The 22,147-nt window shown below is 42.4% G+C and overlaps 1 protein-coding gene across 2 annotated transcripts in view; it reads left to right on the top strand.

Moving 5' to 3' along the window:
• Nucleotides 1–16,720, top strand: part of LOC147011416 (uncharacterized) — a 60,306-nt gene extending 43,586 nt beyond the window's left edge. For both annotated transcript variants that reach the window (XM_085857337.1, XM_085857336.1), the window contains exons 4-5: nucleotides 10,994–11,077; nucleotides 16,596–16,720. In XM_085857337.1, the coding sequence (XP_085713463.1) occupies nucleotides 10,994–11,077; nucleotides 16,596–16,685 (174 nt within the window). In that variant the 3' untranslated portion in view covers nucleotides 16,686–16,720. The remainder of the gene's footprint in view (nucleotides 1–10,993; nucleotides 11,078–16,595) is intronic.
• The last annotated feature ends 5,427 nt before the right edge of the window (nucleotides 16,721–22,147 follow it).

Raw genomic sequence — 22,147 nt, forward strand, 5'->3', positions numbered from 1 at the left:
TAAATATTATTGAGTTGCCCAGTCAGTCTCGACCTAAATGCAATCAGAAATCTGTGCCATAACTTGAAGATTGCTGTCCATCAACGCTCCCCACCCAACTTGACTGAGCTTGAATTTTTTTTTTTTTTAAACAGAAGAATGGGTAAATATTGCCCAGTCAAGGTGTGCAAAATTGGTAGAGACCTATCCCAACAGACTCACAGCTATAATTGCTGTTAAAGGTGGTTCCTTCCACCAAGTATTAACTCAGGGGGGTGGACATTTATCCAAACAAGATATTCTAGTTTTGTATTTTTAATTAATTTTCTGAAATTTGTCGAATTTATTTGTCACTTTGAAGTTGTGGGTTATGATGTGTAAATAAAGGTGGAAAAAAGTCTGATTTAATGCAATTTAATTCCAGGCTATTCAGCAACAAAAGTTGAAATTTTTTGAAAGGGGGTGTAGACTTTCTGTAGGCACTGTATGTGAGTATAGCTGAAGTGAGTGCTATGTGAGTGTAGCTCTACAATTGTTGTGAAGCAGATAGACTTTCATCTGACACCAAACTCAACATTCTTCAATTATAAATAGCCGAGTTGTGTCAGACAGGCTTGCCACCCGCATGCTTCCCCTTCGATGGGGTGGGGAAGCAGTGTAGGGGGATGAGAATTGGCACACTAACTAAATCTGCTCCTCAAACCCCAACCTCATAAAATGCCCAAATATTGCTTTTCACAGAGAGTGTCAGACACTTCAGGTTTTTCTTCCCACAACTGTGAGCATGATTTCTCAAAAAAAGTAATTTGAATTAACTCTCGAGTTAATCATTTTTTACAATTACTTGTGACTTCTACCTTTATATGCCTGGTGTTGGCTTAATGGTTAGGGTGGCGGGCTTTGTATCCTCGGTTTCATGTATGGAGAGAGAGGGTCCTAAATTCAAATTCCGCTCAGCTGTTGAATTAATACCAGGTGGGGTTAACTCGGCCTGTCATCCTTCCGAGGTCGGCAAAATGAGTGCCAGCATGCTGGTATACTGTGTTGGAGTGGCGACCCATCCAGGATTGTGCCTAATAGCCAAGGAGACTGCTTAAGCAGCACCAACCTTCTGCACAGAGTGTGTTCCCAATCTCATCCTCTACCTTTGCTTCTTTGTTATTAAAGTTTTTGGTAATCTTTACAGCCTGGAATTGATTATGTTTTCTTGCTTTAATGGCAAGAATGGAGTGCTCTTTGCAGGCTTCTTGTGCAAGACCACAGTCTATTTAGACTTGCGCAAACCCGAGCACTACTTTTGGGTAGTGTTCCATTGCAATTGCCCTGTTGAGATCTCCATTTGTAAATGTTGCTTATTCTGAGAATAAGATTGTATCATCAAGGTTTTGTTAATCAGGTGTAGTTTTTAATATTGCTTTTTAGATACCGGTCGGGGACTCCAGGTTTGCTCTCCGTCTGTCCGTTCATCTGTCCGTCCATCCCACCTTTGGTTTTTCAGACTTTTTTTCCCATATCCTTTAACATATTTAAATGAAACTTGGTATATGCTTTACTATGATAAATTACAGAACAAGTTCGAGTTTCAACACGTTTTGTCAATTTTTCACAGATTTATGCCCTTTTGGACTTAAATATCATATTATACTGGACAACTGGCCTGACTCCACTCCTTAAAAATCATGCACCACCATTGCATAAAGCAGCACAGGACAGCAGGCCTCAGGCCTTAGGCCTGGTATTAGTCCATGTCCCAGATCATTTTGATTGGTCCCACGTATATAACCACGACATAAGCCGTGCGCATGTTTTTGTTTCATGGATGTACTTCGGGTTATTACCCTCGCCGAAGGAGAGGGTATTGCATTTGGGTCCGTTTGTCTGTCTGTCTGTTTTTTTGTCCGCACAGAACTTTAGTGTTTTTCTCTGCAACTACTTTTTTTTTTTTGTATACCTTGGTCGAGGCTCGTGTGAGAGCTAACACACAACTCACAGCAAGGAGGCATGAGACAAGAGGGGCGGGAGTGGAAGGGACAAAACAGTGGGGAACAGACACATTAGGTGAACTGTGGAAGGGAGAGGGATGGGGATGGGACGGGGAACATGGCGAAGAGAAGATTGACATTACAGGGACTTTCAGGAAGGAAAGCAGGAGAATTGAAGGAAGTGGGCTTGGGTGGATTATCGGGGGTAGAAAAGATCGAGGATTTGGATGGGGGAAGATAAGAGGTGGTGGTGAACAGCTGTTTTGAAAGCCTGGAGGGAAGAATGGGAAAGAATAGAGTGAGGAAGTTTATTCCAAAGGCAGGAAAAAAGAGGAATGAAAGAGTGAAGATGAGCAGTGATTCGTGATTTTGGTAGTTTCACCAGAAGGGGGTTGTTGGCAGACCTTGAGCGCCCTGTGGAAATGTGGTGGGGACAAATCGCAGAGAGAGCAGGGGGGGCAAGGCTGGAGAGGAGTCGGTAGAAGACAGAAAGACCACCGACCAACCTGCGGTGATTGAGTGAGAGGCCCAAAGACTCAGCTTCATTGCAGGAGATGCCGATGATCTTAAATGCCCTGGTTTCGACAGCGTGAAGCCGAGAAAGGTGGGAGGCAGGAGCAGCAGCCCAGAGGGGAGAGCAGTACTCCATCAGGCTACGGACAAAAGCTTTGTAAGTGGTCAGGAACTCAAGAGGGCCGAGGAAGGACTTTGCACGACAGAGGATTCCCAGTCGGCGACTGGCTTTTGAGGCGAGGTTGGAAATGTGACTTTCCCAGGAAAGGTCATGGCAGATAGTGAGACCCAGAAGCTTGAAAGAAAAGACTTCCTCCAGAGGATTGTTGAGAAAGTGGATGGGGGGGTTTTCTAAACGGTCCTTTCGCAGAGACATAGTGAGAGTGTGAGATTTGTCTGGATTGAAAGACATGTTCCACGTGTTGGACCAGTTTGTGATTTTATCCAGATCTGCAGTGAGAGAAGAAGCTGCTGCTTGCCGGTCTGAGGGATGACAGATGGTACGGCAGAGGGTGGAGTCGTCGGCAAAGAGAAATAGAGGATTTTCCAGAGAGTCCGAGAGATCATTGATGAAAACCAGAAAAAGAACAGGGCCCAGAACGCTACCTTGAGGAACTCCAGCCTGCACAGGAAGAGGGGATGAAAGAACTCCATTTAGGGCCACACGTTGACTGCGACAGGAGAGGAAGTCTGCGAGCCATGAGTGGAGATGGCCTTGAATACCATGGGAAGAGAGTTTGGTGAGTAGGGCAGGGTGCCAGACTGTGTCAAAAGCACGTGATATGTCCAGGGATACGGCTCGGATTTCCTGTCTGGCATTGAGAACCTCCATCCATTGATGGGAGAGCAGAAGCAGCATATCCAGGGTAGAGTGACCTGGTCTGAAACCAAATTGATGATTGGAAATCAAGCCATTGGAGAAGAGGAAGGATTTCATGTCTGAAGCGATGATTGATTCCATCACCTTGCTGATGATTGGGAGAAGGCTGATTGGTCTGTAGTTACAGGGATCTGTTTTTGCACCTTTTTTTATGCAGGGCAGTGATGTTAGAGTGCAGGGCACTTGTCGGATTGAGACAAAATTTTCACCACAGGAGCGACTACTCAGGTAGAATGTTTGAATGATAATTATGATGTCATATATCACACAGTGTGGCAGCCATGTTGGAAAAACAGAAAAACTTTGGACCTGTGTATCTCTGAAACTGCACCAAGGAACAAATTGAAACTTAGCACATAGCAAGTACTCCTCATGGGGAATAAGTCTAATTTTTTTAATGACATCCTTGGTGTCTTTGTTATGACGTCACCGTTATAAATGTAGAACGATACATCTCATCAGTGTGAAAAATGTTGAGGGTCATCTCGGGGTAAAATGGTCCACAGAAAAAAATTGATGATGCCATTGGTCATGTGATTCGGCAGCCATATTGTTTTTTTGTTTTTCTTTATCCTTCAAAAATCTTCTTCTCTGAAGTGGCTAATAGTCGGGTAAATCTACAATAAAAATAGCCTTACCCCAAAAAAATTGATACAAAAGGTTTTTTAACGGTTTTGGGTTGGGTTTGACCTCCAAAATAACATACTAAAAAAATAACATACTTAAATTGCCATAGAATGGGCACTAGTTGGCCTATATTTGCGATTTTTGTGTCAATTTCTGTGTTTCGGTCAACAAATCTATTGAAATCATTTTCAAAGTTGATCAGTAATGGGAAAGCCTTAAATCCAAGATGGCGTCCAAAATGGATTGCGTAATAAGTTCTGGGCGGGTCTAAGCCCTGATCTTGTCATCGAACAGACCTTGATGAGATCCCTGAAGAGCACTGGTGGCCTAACATGCGGAAGTGGGATGGGTGAAGAACAACGGTCTCTATGGACAATGTCAATGCCGGTCACGTCGGAATATAACAGTGCGATGCAGGAATTCACTGATCTTTTGTACACGACTAGTGAACAACACAAGGAATCTAGTGGCGCAAGGATGGAAAGAGATGCTTCTGACCTAGCCAAAATCAGTTCAAAACTCAGTGAATGCTCTCCGTTTTCTCCAGATCCCTCACTAAGAAATGTTGTGCCTGGAGTGGTGGCCGTGTCGGATGTGAATGTCCATGAGCATAAGTCTGTTGGAGAGAAGATTATGAAAAGTATGGTCAATAAACCCGCTTTCACATCTTCCTTCAAACGAAAAGACAGAGCCAAAACACTTGGAGATGTATCTTCAGTCAAACTTGGTCCAGACAGAGCAATTGACCCTGCTCTACTCTTTGAAAGATTTCTTGTTGTGTCAAAAACAGGAGACATTTCGTTGGAAGATGTCATGGGCTATGAGCTGAGCCCATTTCCCCCTGCCCTGTTTGAGGGTATAGGTATTTTCAGAAAGGCTGACAAACCTCAATTAGTTCAAGCTATCAGAGACCATTCTGCCAAAGTGTCAAATGATACCGTGTCTGACTCTGTTCCCCAAACTGAGCACTATGTTCTTGATGGTGGCTCCTTGCTGCATCGTTTGTCATGGACAGCCGGGGACAGTTTCAATGTGATAGCCAAGTCGTATGCTGACTTCACTATTTGTCACTATGGAAAAGCAACAGTCGTTTTTGATGGTTATGATGATGGACCATCTATTAAGGACAATACACACAAGCGCCGTGGCCATATTGTTCATCCCGAAGTCAGCTTCACACCTGGAACAGAATTCTCTGGCAAAAAGGATGAGTTCCTGTCCAGGAGCTCCAACAAGCAACAGCTCATCAACCTCATCAGTGAGGAAATGAAGAAAATTGGCTTGAACGTAATTCATGCACCAGGGATGCCGATGTAGACATAGTAAAAGCGGCAGTGACATCGTCATACCAACAATCAACTACCCTGATTGGAGAAGATACAGATCTGTTGGTGCTATTATTGCATTACGCTAGCGTCGACAGCAAAGAACTGTATTTTCGTTCTGACAATTCATCCAGGAACTGGAAGGTGCACAATATCAACCAGCTGAAAGTATCATTGGGTGAAGAGCTATGCCCACATCTTCTCTTCCTTCATGCCTTCACTGGGTGTGACTCGACATCTCGAGTATTTGGAATTGGAAAAAAGTCAGCATTTCAGAAACTGGCAAAGGGGGATTCAGCAATCAAGACTTGTGCAAACACCTTCCTTGTCCCCAACCAAACAAGAGACATGGTCGTGCAAAACGGCAACAATGCCATGAAAGTATTATTTGGAGGACATCCCTGTGATTCCCTCGCCAAGTTGTGATATAATGTCTTTGTGAAGAAACTGGCTTCAGCTAAGTCGTTTGTCACCCCAGAACGTCTGCCACCAACAGCGTCTTCAACAAGGTTTCACTCTCTGAGAGTATACTATCAGATTATGGTCTGGATGGGGAGGAACGGAAACTTGAAGGCAACAGACTGGGGTTGGAAACTGGAGGACAATAAACTAGTTCCAGTCATGTCAGACAAAGACGCTGCTCCAGAAAAGTTGTTGAAGATGATCCGATGCAACTGCACAACTGGCTGTAGAACAAGTCGCTGTAGCTGTAGGGGATACGGTCTGCCATGCCACAGCGTCTGCGGACCCTGTCAACTTGATACCTGTGAAAATCCTTTCAACAAGACAGTATCGGAGGACGAAGAGGAAGCATAGTTTATCTATGGTAAATGCTACTTCAATGAACGAACTTTTGTTGATGTTTTCGATTTACCCTAACTTGAAGGCATTTTAATTGAAAGTACGTTCTAGAGGAAATGGTGATCATTGTGAGAGCTGATTAATTTATTACTTTCTAAATTACCAAAGCATATTTTTATTTATGTTATGCACAAGATGGTCAATTAATTCTGATCACTACACACAGGACAACTTTTCAGGTAGACACTATTTGAAGGATTGGGCATGACCTCCAAAACATAGGAATAAACACAAACACTACAAATGTAGTCCATTTATTGCCTGTTTTAAAACAAGTACACGCCCATGATGGCCATTTGGGGGGGGGGGGGCATTTTGGACGCCATCTTGGATTTAAGGCTTTCCCATCACTGATCAACTTTGAAAATGATTTCAATAGATTTGTTGACCTCCGAAACATAGAAATTGACACAAAAATCGCAAATATAGGCCAGCTATTGCACATCCTATGGAAATTTAAGCCCACGGCAGCCATTTTGGACGCCATCTTGAAAATAGGCCCTTTCCGGTAGGCAGATTTGAGTAGATTTTTAGTATGTTATTTTGGAGGTCAAAACCTCCCCAAAACCGTTGAAAAACCTTTAGTATCAATTTTTTGGGGGTCAAACCATAAATTTACTCTATTATAAGCAGATCAAGGCAAAACTTTACATGTGTGACCCCCTATTCATGAGGTACAAAATGTTCACACATATGATGTCATAGTTGACATCGTTTGTCAGCCATATTGGATTTACCCTAAAACCTACAAAACATCTTCTCCAGAACAACTGGACAGATCAAGGGGAAACTTCACACAAATGTTCCCCAAGTCTTGGTGATGCCAGGGTATTCACGAATAATTGATAGGTCACATGGTCTGACAGCCATATTGGTTTGAGCGAAAATCTTTAAATATATATATATATATATATATATATATATATATATATATATATATATATATATATATATATATTTCTCTTGAATCGCTTAATCAATTGATGTGAAACTTCACAATTATGATCTTGTCGTGATGGGGAATATACATTTTAAATTTCAACCTGATCGGACATATGGTCTGGCAGCGAGAATTTTTTTTTTTGATCTGGCCTCTTTTTAATTTTTAATTTTTATTTTAATAAGGCTCACTTGGCTGTGCCTGTGGATGAGTTTGAGGGTAGAGGTGTAGCAGCTGAAATGTGAATCCTGTCCAGGTTCCTCCTGATGACTTCATCTTTGCTTTTTGCTTGTTTGGGTTCCTTCTGATTACTCCAATGCAGAACTGTACCTATTTGGTCTTCCATTTGAGTTGAATTGCACTTATTTTAATCCCATTCTGAATTCAACTGAATGATAATTTTAAAAAAACGTCATGGGTCAAGGTGAGGAGTCCAATCAAAGCGGGGTTCCATCAAAGCGGGACTTCTTGGTACCCGGTCTTCACTGCTAGCAGTTATAAAGTGGATGCTCTCATGTCCCATTAATTACTTCACACACCAGTATTCAAACGCCACACAAAACAAGTCCTGGCGAGGGTCTGCAATCGCTGATTGCTCTTTTTCTTGTTTTTAATATCAGATGGGCAAAGTCGAGAAACGAACGAAATATGGTGGATTTTATTGTCCTCGTTGTCTTTATTGTTTTCTCCTCTACAAAAAATATCAGTAAATGAAAATAGTTTTTCTTTTTATTTTGCTGAATAGACCCAAACACGGTGTGTTGGAGAGTTTCTTGTTTTTCATTTTGGTTCTGGTATCGGCTCGAGCATGCGATAAACGCAAACAAATTTTTATCTCCCGAATAGTCATTGAGACCGGTAGGGCACAAATATTGCAAAGCAATTGTCGCTCTTGTTAACCTCCGCCATCGAAGATGGATGGAGGTTACTGTTTTCACCCCTCTCTGTTTGTTTGTTTGTTTGTTTGTTTGTGAACAGTATTACGGAAAAACTCTTCGACGGATTTCGACGAAACTTGGTGGTGGGGTTAGGTATGGTCCAAGGATCATGCCATTAAATTTTGGACTTGATCCCCCCCCCCAAAAAAAAAAAATTGTTAGAGAAAATTTTTTTTTTACATTTCTACATGTTTTAAGTGATTTCCAACCCCCCCAAAAAAAATTTTTTTTTACCCCCCCCAAAAAAAAATTGTTAGAGAATTTTTTTTTTGCATTTCTACATGTTTTAAGTGATTTCCAACTCTTCTTCTTTCGGCTGCTCCCATTAGGGGTCGCCACAGCGGATCATCCGTATGATCCGCATAGTGATTTGGCACATGTTTTTACGCCGGATGCCCTTCCTGACGCAACCCTGGTTGCCTCTTATGACACAGGGATATGGTACACCTATTTTAACCGGGGTATACACCAGCCCAGTAGACTGGTACTCATTTTGCTGACCTCGGAAGGATGACAGGCTGAGTCAACCCCCTGGTGTATTAATTCAGTGGCCCAACGGGGCTTGAACTCAGGACCTTTTGGATCCCAAGCCGCTACCCTAACCACTGCGCCAACACCAGGCTTGTTTTAAGTGATTTCCAACCCCCCCCCCCCAAAAAAAATGTTACCCTCCCCCCCAAAAAAAAATAGAGAAAAAAATTTTTTTGGGCATTTCTACATGTTTTAAGTGATTTCCAACCCCCCCCCCCAAAAAAATTGTTACTCCCCCCCCAAAAAGATTGTTGGAGAAAATTTTTTTTTTTTGCATTTCTACATATTTTAAGTGATTTCCAACTCCCCCCCCAAAAAAAAATTGTTTGAGAAATTTTTTTTGCATTTTTACATGTTTTAAGTGATTTCCAACCCCCCCCAAAAAAAATTGTTACCCCCCCCCCCAAAAAAGAATTTTTTTTTTTGCATTTCTACATATTTTAAGTGATTTCCAACTCCCACCCCCACCCCCCAAATGTTGGAGAAAAGAACTATAACTCTCAGCACTGTTGACATCATATTTAATGAATAAGATATAAGGTTCACTTGAGTGACCCAGCAGTATTGGCGGCGGAGGTTTTGCACTCTCCCGAGTGCTCCCCCTCTAGTTTGTCTTTGTTTTGCTGTGAAATAACTGTCCTGATTGCAATTATTCCCAAACGCAAAATCACCTGCAAAACAACCTACTGTGTGTTTCTTAGGTCTGTTGCTGGACCGTAGAGGGTGTAAGGAGGGATGTGGGGCAACCAGGAAGTCTTAAGTGCATGTCTATCACGGATTAATCAACATTGTGGAAATGTAACAGAGGATGCGTTTCTCTCCTTCCAATAGCTCCAGAATTAGACATTGTGTTTATAATCTGAGACAAAAGAGTGTGAACATAGATTATTTGAACTTTCTGCACTCTGGAATCATCTCTTTCTTGAAAGATAATGTCAGAATTTGGACAATTTAATGCAAACTCTTGGGGTCCTTGGAGCAAAACCTTCAGTGGGACTATGTTTATGTGGGCACTGATATTAATAGGTTCAATCAGTGTGTGCACCATTCATTGAACAAGATCACAGAAGTGTGGTGCTTGAACAAGGTCATAATGAAGTATACAAGGTGTGGTCTTCATGTTGTACCTGAAATTGTATCCATTCGATAAGGATGGCCATCACAGGTAGTGCAGTGCAGACAATAGTCTTCGACGCATTCTGAATGTCTCGTTAAATCCCCCTATCATTATACAACTAAGCAGGTTTGCACAATATTCTCCATTCTCGATTAAAATTATCAAATCCAACTCAAACCACACTCGTGGCGTAATGGTGAGAACACCTGCTCCGAGTCTGGGAGGTTGGTGGTTCAAACCGTGGCCGTTTAGTCATTCCAAAGATTTTAGGAATGGTACGTACTTGAAGTTCAGCATTTAAAATAAATAGGAGCATGGACAAATCCCTACAGGTTGGCATCCATGTGGAAGAGAAAATTCCTCTTGAGGAAATGCCCTGCTGAGAAAGGTGGTGCCATTGTTGCTGGTACCCAGAGCGACTGGGGAAGTAACAGCACTTACCCCAAGCTCAGTGGCTGTGTGTGAGTGTGTTCCACGAGGATCTTTAGATCCTGTTCAAAAACAACAATTGGTACCAAGGAAGCACTGCATCTTGGAACGAGATGGCCTTTTGAAGCGACTTTAAGCTGGCTGTTCTGCCTGCACATACTCTGCAGAAAATATTCCTTTACAGGATGAGGTTTTTTGGGGGTTTTTTTGTGCCGCACCATAAGATGAGAGATCAATCAATGACTTGACCTTTTTAGAATGCCTCCAAGCACAATGCACATTATTTGTTTTTCCACACTTTCAATGGCCAAATGGCACACTAAGGTGGAAGCATTTCCTCGAGGAGAGTTTAACGAGTTGTGCCAAGGATCTCACCACCCCCCCCCCCCCCCCGAACAGATGAATGTGCAGACGAAATCCACTTATTCAGCACTATCCAAACAGGGCGGAATGAAATCATTATTCTGCCCAACCAACTGCCTTATAAAATTCAATGTATTAATGCAACCAGGAAACCTGAAAAACATCATAGGCTGCGTTCTGTTCGAAATGCCACGATTAAGGAAGATAATGCTAAATGTGGTTGTTGTGCTGTCAGATAGTTGTCCATCATTTTGAGCCTCCAGGCTTCATCAGTCCACAAGGAAAACCAAAATGATGAAGGATATGTCTCTCTCTAGTGCCGATAATGTAAGAGAGTTCAGTGCTGGTAAGCGTAATCAGAACCATCTTTAATAGCGCACAACCCGAGGCCCTTCCATTGTCCTTGTGCAAAATGAAATCTATTGCATTCAGATATTCAGACAATTTTCATTGCTTTTGGTGATACGTAATGGCATCAGATGCTTTAAAATCTTTTATATTTCTACAGTTTATAAAACCCAACGGAGAGCTCCCAGGACAAGGACGTGAGGAGATGATGGACCATTTGAATGGGGGGTCGCAGCATCACGGGGTGAGTGCTCGGAATGGAGCAACAAATTGATCTGTGCAAAAGTACAGTGTGTATGTTTGGAGAGAGGTACAGTGCACAGGTGCAAGATATATATGGAATGAAGCTTTCAAAATCAGAGTTCAACTTGTTTACATGGAGTTTGGGTTCCAGGTCGTTCTGGAGTAAAGATGTTGGGGGAGCAAGAGGGATTTGATTTGGGTCAGCATAATGGGGGTGGGGGTTAAATTCTGCTTTGCAAAGGTAACGTGTAGATGGCCCCTGAACAATCTCACGGAACATCAACCGTGGATTAACTGAAGTCGAGGCCACATTTAGAGTTTGTGAGAAAAGCACACAGCATATGCTGAATACCACCTCCCTCCAATCATTGATGCAGGTGTTGTATGTGCACAGATACATGAATCATCTTCGAAAATCTAAGTTATTACAAATAATGATAGGTAACCTCTTGTCCTTTCAGTTTACTGATCATGAATGTCATTAATTATAATGAACATGTTTCCCATTTTTTTTTGCTGAGTCATAATTTCCTTGTACATCCAGTAAAGCTCATGTGTTTAGATATGTCAGTGTAAATACATTGAATAGCTCATTGGTGTGGTGGCTGGAGTATCTGCTCTGAGTGTGGGAGGTCGGTGGTTCAAACCCCAGCCAAGTCATACCACAGACTTAAAAAAAACAAAAAATAAACATGCTGCTAACTTGCTTGATGATCAGCATTTAAAAAGGATACAGCACGGACAAACAACCATAGGTGTGTAATAACAGCACAGGTTTTGATGGGCCGAATGGCCTTCTGCATCAAAAGTTCCTTATAACTGAAAAGGAACATATTATTACGTGAGAACCGAATTGAAACCTGATCCAGCCATCCTCGAGTTGATGGATGATGTTGCTCAATGGCATGGCTGATCTGCACTTGCCCTTATGCAGGACACGATACTTCCTTCCACAAGGACAGGATGAGAGGATGGTTTCAGCAGAACGTTAGAGCAATGTGCAGGTCAGGTCAGGTTTCGGAGCATGCGCAAAAGCAGTGCATCGCTGCGTGCACTTTCTGCCGGTTCTCCAGGGTCCTCCATCTGTCGATCCCCCAGGCAGATGCCTGGTCGATCCCCATCTCCTTGAGATGCCGATCAACCTGCTGCAACAAGGCACGTGGTCGGCCCATTGGCCTTCTCCACTCATGAGGCTCCCTCGCTGAGAGAATCTGATGAGCAGGATCAGTGCCAGGAAAATGAGCCACGTGTCCATACAGCTGCAGCTGCGCTCACAGATTATGCAGGTAAAAAATTTCATTTGAGTCTCTCTTAGCAACCGCTCGTTGGACACAAATCTGACCAGCGATAGCCAAGGATTCTCCAAAGAGACCCGGTACCAAAGGAATTCAGTCTCCATCTCAGATCCCTGGTCACAATCTAAGTCTCACATCTGTAGAGCAGGATTGGAAGCACTAAGGACCTGAAGACTTGGACTTTCATCCTCCTGCACAGGTACTGGCAGCACCACACCCCATGATCCAGTGAATCAATGACTTCCCAGGCCAGACCCAGATGTCTGTTGACCTCTGGTTCACAGCCAGCAGAGGCATGAATATTACTGCCAAGGTAAGGGAATCTCTCTGTGGCCTCAACATCCTCACCACAAACAGGTCCAAATAAGAAAGCAGCATCCAAGATGTCAATGAAAGCCTGGATCTTAGTTTTGACCCAGGAAACCCGTAATCCCAACAGCTATGACTCCTCATTCAGCACCTCAAAGGCCCTCAAAGGGATATCTGGAGTCTCCACAAAGATGACTGCGTCATCTGCAAAATCAAGGTCAGAGATCTTGACATTCCCAAACGATGCACCGCAGCTTGATCTCTCCTCCTCAGAATCCAGTCCATACAAGTGCTGAAAAGTGTGGAGGGCAGTACACACCCCTGGCAGACTCCAGTAACAACTGGAAATAAGTCAGAGATGGTTTCACCACATCTCACAGCATTCTCAGTCCCAGAGTTTTGTTCAGACATTGGTTTGATTTGTTTTGGTGGCACCCCACGAAGACCAAGAATCCTCCAGCAGGCATCCCAATTCACGGAATTGAACGCTTTACAGAGATCAACATATGCTGCAAGCTGACCCTGCCAAAACTCTTGGCTGGTGTGTGACAAGGACAAACTGATTAGATTTTGGTGTCATCGGTCGCATGGTTTGCTAGCCATATTGGATTTACCCTAAAACCGACAAAATTCTTCCCCAGAATAGCGAGACAGATTGAGGGGAAACTTCACACAAATGTTCCCCAAGCCATGTGTACAAATTTGTTAAGGAATAATTGATAGGTCACATGGTTTGTCAGCCATATTGGATTGAAGACAAATATTAAATAATGTTTTCTCTGGAACAGCTTAATCAATCGATGTGAAATTTCACAATTATGATCAATTATTGATTCGTAACACATGTTTAAATTTCAACTTGATCGGACGCATGGTCTAGCAGCCAGAATTATTAAAAAAAAAATTGATCTGGGTCCTTTTTGATGTTTTTGATATATATATATATATATATATATATATATATATATATATATATATATATATATATATATATCTTCTTCTTCTTCTTTCGGCTGCTCCCGTTCGGGGTCGCCACAGCGGATCATCCGTATGATCCACATAGTGATTTGGCACATGTTTTACGCCGGATGCCCTTCCTGACGCAACCCTGGTCGCCTCTTACGACACAGGGATATGGTACACCTATTTTAACCAGGGTATACACCGGCCCAGTATACTGGTACTCATTTTGCCGACCTCGGAAGGATGACAGGCTGAGTCAACCCCTCTTCTTCTTCTTCTTCTTCTTTCGGCTGCTCCCGTTAGGGGTCGCCACAGCGGATCATCCCTATGATCCGCATAGTGATTTGGCACATGTTTTATGCCGGATGCCCTTCCTGACGCAACCCTGGTCGCCTCTTACGACACAGGGATATGGTACACCTATTTTAACCGGGGTATACACCGGCCCAGTATACTGGTACTCATTTCGCCGACCTCGGAAGGATGACAGGCTGAGTCAACCCCCTGGTGTATTAATTCAGTGGCCCAACGGGGCTTGAACTCAGGACCTTTTGGATCCCAAGCCGCTGCCCTAACCACTGCGCCAACACCAGGCTCATATATATATATATATATATATATATATATATATATATATATATATATATATATATATATATATATATATATATATATATATATATATATATATATATATATATATATATATATAATTTTTTTTTTAATAAGGCTCACTTAGCTGTGCCTGTATGGGTTTTTAGGGTAGAGGAGTCGCAGCTGAAATGTGAATCCTATCAAGGTTCTTCCTGATGACTTCATCTTTGCTTTTTCCATGTTTGGTTTCCTTCTGACGACTCCAATGCAGGACTACCGATTTGGTCCTCCATTTGATTTGAATTGAATTTATTTTAATACCAGTCTGAATTCAATTGAATAATAATGAAATACATCATGGGTCATGGTCAGGTGTCCGATCAAAGCGGGGTTGCATCAAAGCGGGACCGACTCGGTACCCACTCATCACTGCCAACAGTTACAAAGTGGCAGTTATAATTATGTCTCTTATAAATTACGTAATACACCAGGACACAAACACCACGCAAGATACACCACACGAAACTACACAAACACCACACAAAACAAGTCCTGGTGAGGGTGAGGGTCTCTTTTTTTTTGTCCATGTTTTGTTGATCAGTATAATACAGTTGACCATTTTGTTGGTCTTCCATTTAATTGCATATCGCTAGTGGTGGCCAAGAAGTGGGGACACTGGGTCGCCTTTACCGGAAGTTGTGGGTTCAAATTCTGCTGAAGGAAGCAGTAATAAGATAAGATATGGATTTAAAGCACACATGTTGGTAGACTCTTTATGCCATCAGGGCAACTTCAGATGGGCATCAAAATGCCACCAATGAAAAGTCAGGACCACTCAGAAAACTTGTAAATGAGTTTTTCATAAAGGTTTATCTGGTGGATCCAAAGGGCTAAATGAACCCGCACAGTATGCAAACATCTTCCCACAAGGTGTTTGTTCTTAGTTCCACATTAAACAAACTGTTTTCTAACAGCCTGGGTGACAATAGGGTTTCTCGTGTTTTCACATAAACGTGTTTTCCAATAAACTTTCACAGCTGCCCGTGCACGTGTAATTATTTATAATTGCATTTTCTACTCGTGGAAAGGTCATTTCATCGAAATAATGAGCTTCGTTTTGCCTTAATCTATTTGGCTCGTCAAAATACTTCATTTATTTCGTAAAATTATCGGCAAATAAAATCGAATCATGCTCGTTGTGTTTTCAGTGAAGAAACGGATCCGACCTCATTTACAAGTTCATCTGTCTCCTCATGGGGTCATCATAACAGTTATAAAGCAAGAAGGGTCCAGTTAATGCAAGGTAGTTGAGGCCTTGCTCGACCTACTTTGGGTGTTTGGACACTCCTCGGGGCACTGGCTCTGCAAATGCTTACTTTTATAACATACACCTTTGGATCGTTATGGTCCACATTGCAGAGCAGACGGACGGCTTAACTTTCCCTTTGAAGAATGCTTTGCTCTGAGATGCAATACTTCTAGTTGTTATTTTATCAGAAGGCAGTTTTAAGGTTTGAATACACTGTCTAACATATTATGCCAGTGTAGTGTCTGGCAGGAGTTGTGTACAATCTCTTCTTTTCAAACAAAATAGCCTGGATACATTGGCAGACTTTAAAAAGACTTCTCTGACTCGCGACCTCTGACGCAAGCTCCACATCCTGTATCTTTAAACATTGGAGATTGCCCATTTGTGGCGTTTACCCATTGGCCAAAGGCACCGACATGTCGGGATGAAATGGAACATGTCTGGTTTTTCTCCTGTGATGTACAACATGTGGAAAAATTGTTTTTAAAATTGTTGTTGAAACAGGCCAACATATGGGACATATGACATTTTGTGCAATGGTGTGCACTGGCCAACTTTGTCCCATTGACACACACAAAAAACCAGATCTTTCTTGGAGGGTCCCCTTCTCTCAGTATGGAAGGTAGCTGATGTAATTATTATCCATAAAAAAGGGTGCCAAGAGAGACGCTTCAAACTACAGACCAGACCACATTCTTCCCTGCATAATGTACAAGAACAGCACTTGGTAGAGGTCATACCTTTGCCAGGTTGTACAGATTACGTTTTGTATCCCACTGATAGGCTGGATCTGCTGACCTGAAGCAAAATGTAAAGGGCTTGTTCTTGTCACCTCACCAACTCATCCACCAAGTTTTGTCATAGTCCATCCACATATTTTTGAGATATCGTGCTATATGTTGTGTTTGGTCCCATTTTTCAATGGTATGCCTGGTGTTGGCTTAATGGTTCGGGTGGTGGGTTTTGGATCCTAGGGTCCTGAGTTCAAATCCTGCTCAGCTGTTGAATTAATACCAACTGGGGTTAACTCGGCCTGTTATCCTTCCCAGGTCGGCAAAATGAGTGCCAACATGCTGGTATACTGTGTCGGAGTGGCGACCCGTCCAGGATTGTGCCCAATAGCCAAGGAGACTGCTTAAAGATCCCATGCCACTCAAAAGTACTGAAATTGCACATATATGTATATATATATATATATATATATATATATATATATATATATATATATATATATATGTATGTATATATATATATATATATATATATATATGTATATATATGTATGTATATATATATATATATATATATGTATATATATATATGTATTTATGTATGTATATATATATATATATATATATATATATATATGTATATATGTATATATATATATATATATATATATATATATATATATATATATATATATATATATATATATATATATATATATATATATATGTCCTATTGGAGTTTTTCATCGTGATTTGTGATCTGACAATGTTTTTTTCACAATACTTATTCTGTAAAATGTAAAATTAAAAAAACAAAACTCTTAGGGAACGCCCCTAAAAATTCTGCCGAAATCTACTGAATGACGCGTAACCCACATGACGTCATGTCCAGAACAACAAAGGCTGCACGCAAATTACTCGGGTTGGTGGTCTACGTGATTGTATTGGCTTCCTGTGTGTTTCCACATTCGATTGATCGACTCAAACGCTTCGTTCATTTCTGCTTTAAAAAAATCAAACATTTGGTTTTGAATAATGGATGACATGGACTTTGATTTGTCTGGTAGGGACAGTGCATGTGAGAGAAATGAAGGATTTTGGTCTGAATCAGATGGAGAATTGTCAGATAATGTAGTCGCAGGAGGTGAAGGTCAGGCAGCTGGAAATGAAATACGGCCTTACCAGTTCGAGCCCGAAGCAGGACAAGCAGAGGAAACTGGCGATGAAATTCCCGGAGTTCATGATGATCGGGAGGACATCGAAGGAAGACTTGACAATAACAACTGGTTAGACTAAATCCTATTCGTAATTCAATAATGTAAATTGTACTTGCATACCTCTCGATATCAGAAATATTTTAGAGAGGCGAGGTGACCAGCGCAATGCAGCGGACATGTTGCTCCGCGGCGAATGAATCTCAAGCAAGGCCAGCCCATGTCATCAGCCGTATCTCTCCGCGCATAAAACGAAGCAATCTTGCTGTCCGGATACGATGAAAACTTGTGTGCAGAACACACCTTGCGACACAATTGTCTCGAGTAGTCCGATAAATCTGACGTTCTGTTGCATTTTTATTTATTTTATTCCTACTGTCGTCATGTAGCACCAGTAGAAAACAATGAGGAAAACAGAATAATAAAAGAAAGCTACAGCATATCAGATTTATCGGACTAGTCGGACGGACGACGGATTTATCAGACTAGTCTAGACTCGAGAGTTGACAAGTAACTTGTATTAGCATGCACACAATGTATAAGTCAATGCGTAAGAGTCCCGAGGCTATGAGGCCGTGTAATAGGACAGATAAATTTGTCCTTCATAGTTGTGCCAACATATTTTTCCCTGTTCATTTATTACAGCATTTTGGCTAAATGTTAATGAATAGCAAGCCAATGGAAGCAGTACCTTCACTTTAGAATAAACCCATGTATGTCGAGTGCAGCCATACCTGGCTTGCATGTAATGTGGAATCATACTGATCCCAGCAGGCTGGTTTCAACGAACAATTCAATAAGCTGCAAAATGTGGGTGCAGGTTTTTTACATTGTTTGATTTTAAAATTATCTCCTTGTGCCTTGAAATTATGTAATATTAATTCTTTAGTATTTTACTTGTATGTCCCTGTAAGTTTCTTTTTTAATGGAAAGGTTCAACAGTCACATTTTATATTTTGTGGACATGGTATAGCCCTTTATTGTGCATACATGTATTGGATTTGTACACGACTATGACAAGGTAGTAAAGGGCTCAGCTCAGAAGTAGAATGTCTTTTCCGTGAAAGAATCGCAGGAATTAAGACGATCAGTGGGATAGCAAACAAATGTGCACAATGCATTTGTACGTACTTTATACGGCGCGCAACGTCTAATCGATCAACTCTGAGCGAGTCGCGTTCTGGAGATGACGTCAACGGTCACGTGACCTGCGGTTCGCTGAACTCAACTTTTTTGAAGGGTGGGGCATAGCAAGTTGTGAAAAGCACTACAAATGTTCGAAATATTGGTCTAATTATCCCATTGTTGATTTTAAAAACGAAACATGAGTGATTTCTTCACTAGGAAGGTCAAGTTAATATATAAATAACCAGAAACTTTTGAGTGTCATGGGACCTTTAAGCACCACCAACGCTCTGCACAGAGTATAGTCCCAATCACCTCCTTCGATGGTGAAGAATCACTCATAAGAATGTAAAAAAATTCTCGTATCCGGATCCGCATTACAAAAATCGAATGAATTATGCCTTGTTACACATCCAACCTGTCCACCAAGTTTCGTCCAAATCTGTCCATTACTTTTTGAGATGTCATACTATATATAGTTAGTAGCCCTATCTCTCAATGGTGAAGAATCACTTAAAAAATTATAGGATCCGGATCTTCACCAAAATTGAACCAATTCTTCGTTCTCACACACCCGACGTGTCCACCAAGTTTTGTCCGAATCCATTCACAACTTTTTGAGATATCCTGCTATATATCGATATATTTACATGATGAAATGTTGTGCACAACAAATTTGGTTGATACATTTTCTAATTGCTGCCTCATAGGTGTTTTACATGTTTGCAATGGCATTGACCTTGACCTTTGACTAATTTTGACCAGATTTTGTACACATATACTACACAAACATACAAATAAGCTGTGTACGTTTCAATGTGATACTTTGAAAATTTCCTGAGGATTGGCAATCATTAAAAAAAAATCACTCATAGAGTGACACTTGGTGAAACGGAACAGCAATCGGAAAGAGCACATACCCCTCCGCCAGGCTGAATAGTTTCCATTTTGTATGCCACTGATAGGTCGGATCTGAATCTGGACCTTAACCAAAATCGAATTGGCTTGTTCTTTTCACCTTACCAATTCATCCACCTCTTTTTGTAATATCTCGTCCACCACTTTTTGAGATCTCATCCGATGCATAGTTTTTGGTCCCATTTCTCAGTGGTGAAGAATCACTTTCCAATAAGCTTTCACAGCTGCCCGCGCACGTGTAATTATTTATAATTACATTTTCTACTCGTGGAAAGGCCACCAAAATAAGTGTTGCTGTCCTTGGCCAGTCAACTACACGCCAAAAAATATTTCAGAAAGATTGCTTGAAAACTGTGGCCAAAAATCGTGCGACAAACACAGACAGACAAATGCTACAGACCAACATAGTTGGCAAAAATAAATTTTCGCTAAGTAATCACAAAAAAAAATCCCATTTGTCTACTATAGGGTGAAATTGTTATCATGGACACTGTTTTCTCTTTGCCATGTGGGACCTTCTATTCCATGTGACACTTTTTACCTGCGACATGTCACAGTTCTGCAAAAGCTTCGCGCTGTTGTTGTTGTTGTTGTTGTTGTTGTTGTTGTTGTTGTTGTTGTTTGCGCTCTTGTTAGGGGTCGATTTTTGAAATGTGCACCCATTGGTCGGACAGCTGCCAGACCTCACCCAATCTGGTGCTTCACTCCACCCACCATTGCACCCAGTCAAAATATTGTCTTGGGGGGGGGGGGGAGAATTGATGACATCATCGGTCATGTGGTTCAGCAGCCATATATATTGTTAAGAATTCAGCGGTGGCGGGATTCGGACGAGCGCGTCGATCACTGTCCGTAACCAGTTTGGGTTTTCACACCCTACTCTCGACAGCCAAATGTTACAGATTCGGCGCCACCCTAACCACCGCCGTCTCCGGGGTTATAACGCCGGCTGGTTCGGCACAATTCTCGGGTTACGCGTCTCGAACCACGATACCAAAATACACCTGTACCTTGCCAGCTGGGGGAATAGACCCCGGTTACAGACTGGTTTTGTCAGAGACCGAGCGGAGTCTACCAGTCTGTAACCATTTTGGTTTTTATATCCAAATCGAGTGGATCGTTCCTCGACGCGGCACAAATCAATTCAAAGCGGCAACTTCATACGAATCAGCCAGATTTATTGGGGACATCGGGGAACACGGCACAAGCAAAACATTCACGACAATGTTATAATCAATCTATAACCCGTTCTTAACTAGGGAGCTACGGATTAGGGGTTTCGAAGGGAATTCTAACGAGATAAACCTTAGACGACATGCAAACAAGACATGGACAGCATGCAGACAAGACACAGAGTACTTGGTGATGTTTCATGGACGAGAGGAAAGTGTCAAAGGCACGAATGTGGCTCGTGACAAGCCGATGTCCACGGATTTGAGCCCCAAACTCGAGCACTCCGCGTGGCAAGATGGCGGCACCGTACTCTTTCTTCTCAAGGCACCACTTGCGCACGCCCTCCTCAGCGCGTTCTGACCCCGCGCAATGTCGACGGCACAAGACCGTCAGATCGATGGTGGGTCTCAGCTGGTTTCGCACAAGGTCCAGTATACAAGTCCAGGCCTGGCCTGTTCACCAGACCAGACCAAATCGAGGAGTTGGGCTCCGGCAGGCGGATCGGCAAACGTGTCGAGCCGTGCCGTGAGTCGGGACAGAGGCTCCGTGGTTAGACACAGGTTGAACCCGTCGATGACCTCCTCTCGAAGCTGACTCCAGACTCGCACAGCAGCCAGGTCCTCTTGACGCAGATTGCAGCCTCCCACTAGTCGTTTCTGTACAGCAGAATCCTCAATCGACCTCAGGTTCAGTTACTCCCTCGGCAGATTCGACCCTCAGGTTCAGTTCCTCCTACTGCCGATCGCACACTCGACCTCAGGCAGATCCTCTCCCCGCCGATGCCAGACAGACCTCATTCAGTCCCTTCCTTGCCTTTCTTTCGGCTCGCTCTTTATGAAAAACCGATCGCAAAAACCCTCATGCAGTTTTTCCTACTGCTGATGGCAGACTCAACCTCAGCGCTCTCGTCGCAGATCCACACTGCCTTTCCTTCGTTCGCTCGCCTCAAAGCCCACTGGCTCCTCCCCTTAGTTTCACTTCCCTCTCTAGGCCACGCCCTCTCAGCCAACTGGGCGGGGCTTCGTCCTGCAGAGGGGAAGGAAGGAAGAAGAAGAAGCTCTCAGTACACCACCACTGCACGAACAATAGCATGTATCCTACACCTCCCGACACACATGTAGCAGCCATTTACCGAACAACCTGACGAAACATGCATTTAATGGGGGGTCTGGGCTAATCCTATATTTAATAGCATGCTAAGGGCCATTTCCGCAACAATATGTTTTTAACATAAAAAACCTTCAAAAATCTTCTCTGAAATGGCTGAACAGATCAAGGCGAAACTTTACAAGTATGATCGCATACCCATGAGGAACAAAAAGTTCTCCAACTATGATGTCATAAGTCACATGGTTTGGCAGCTATGATTTTTTGAAGAATAATTTTTTTTAAATATTCATCTCCAGAACGGCTTAACAGATCAATGTGCAACATCACCCA

The sequence above is a fragment of the Eptatretus burgeri genome, chromosome 15, assembly GCF_056783735.1.
Source record: "Eptatretus burgeri isolate ZD-2024b chromosome 15, Ebu_testis_v1, whole genome shotgun sequence".
NCBI classification, from domain to species: domain Eukaryota; kingdom Metazoa; phylum Chordata; class Myxini; order Myxiniformes; family Myxinidae; genus Eptatretus; species Eptatretus burgeri.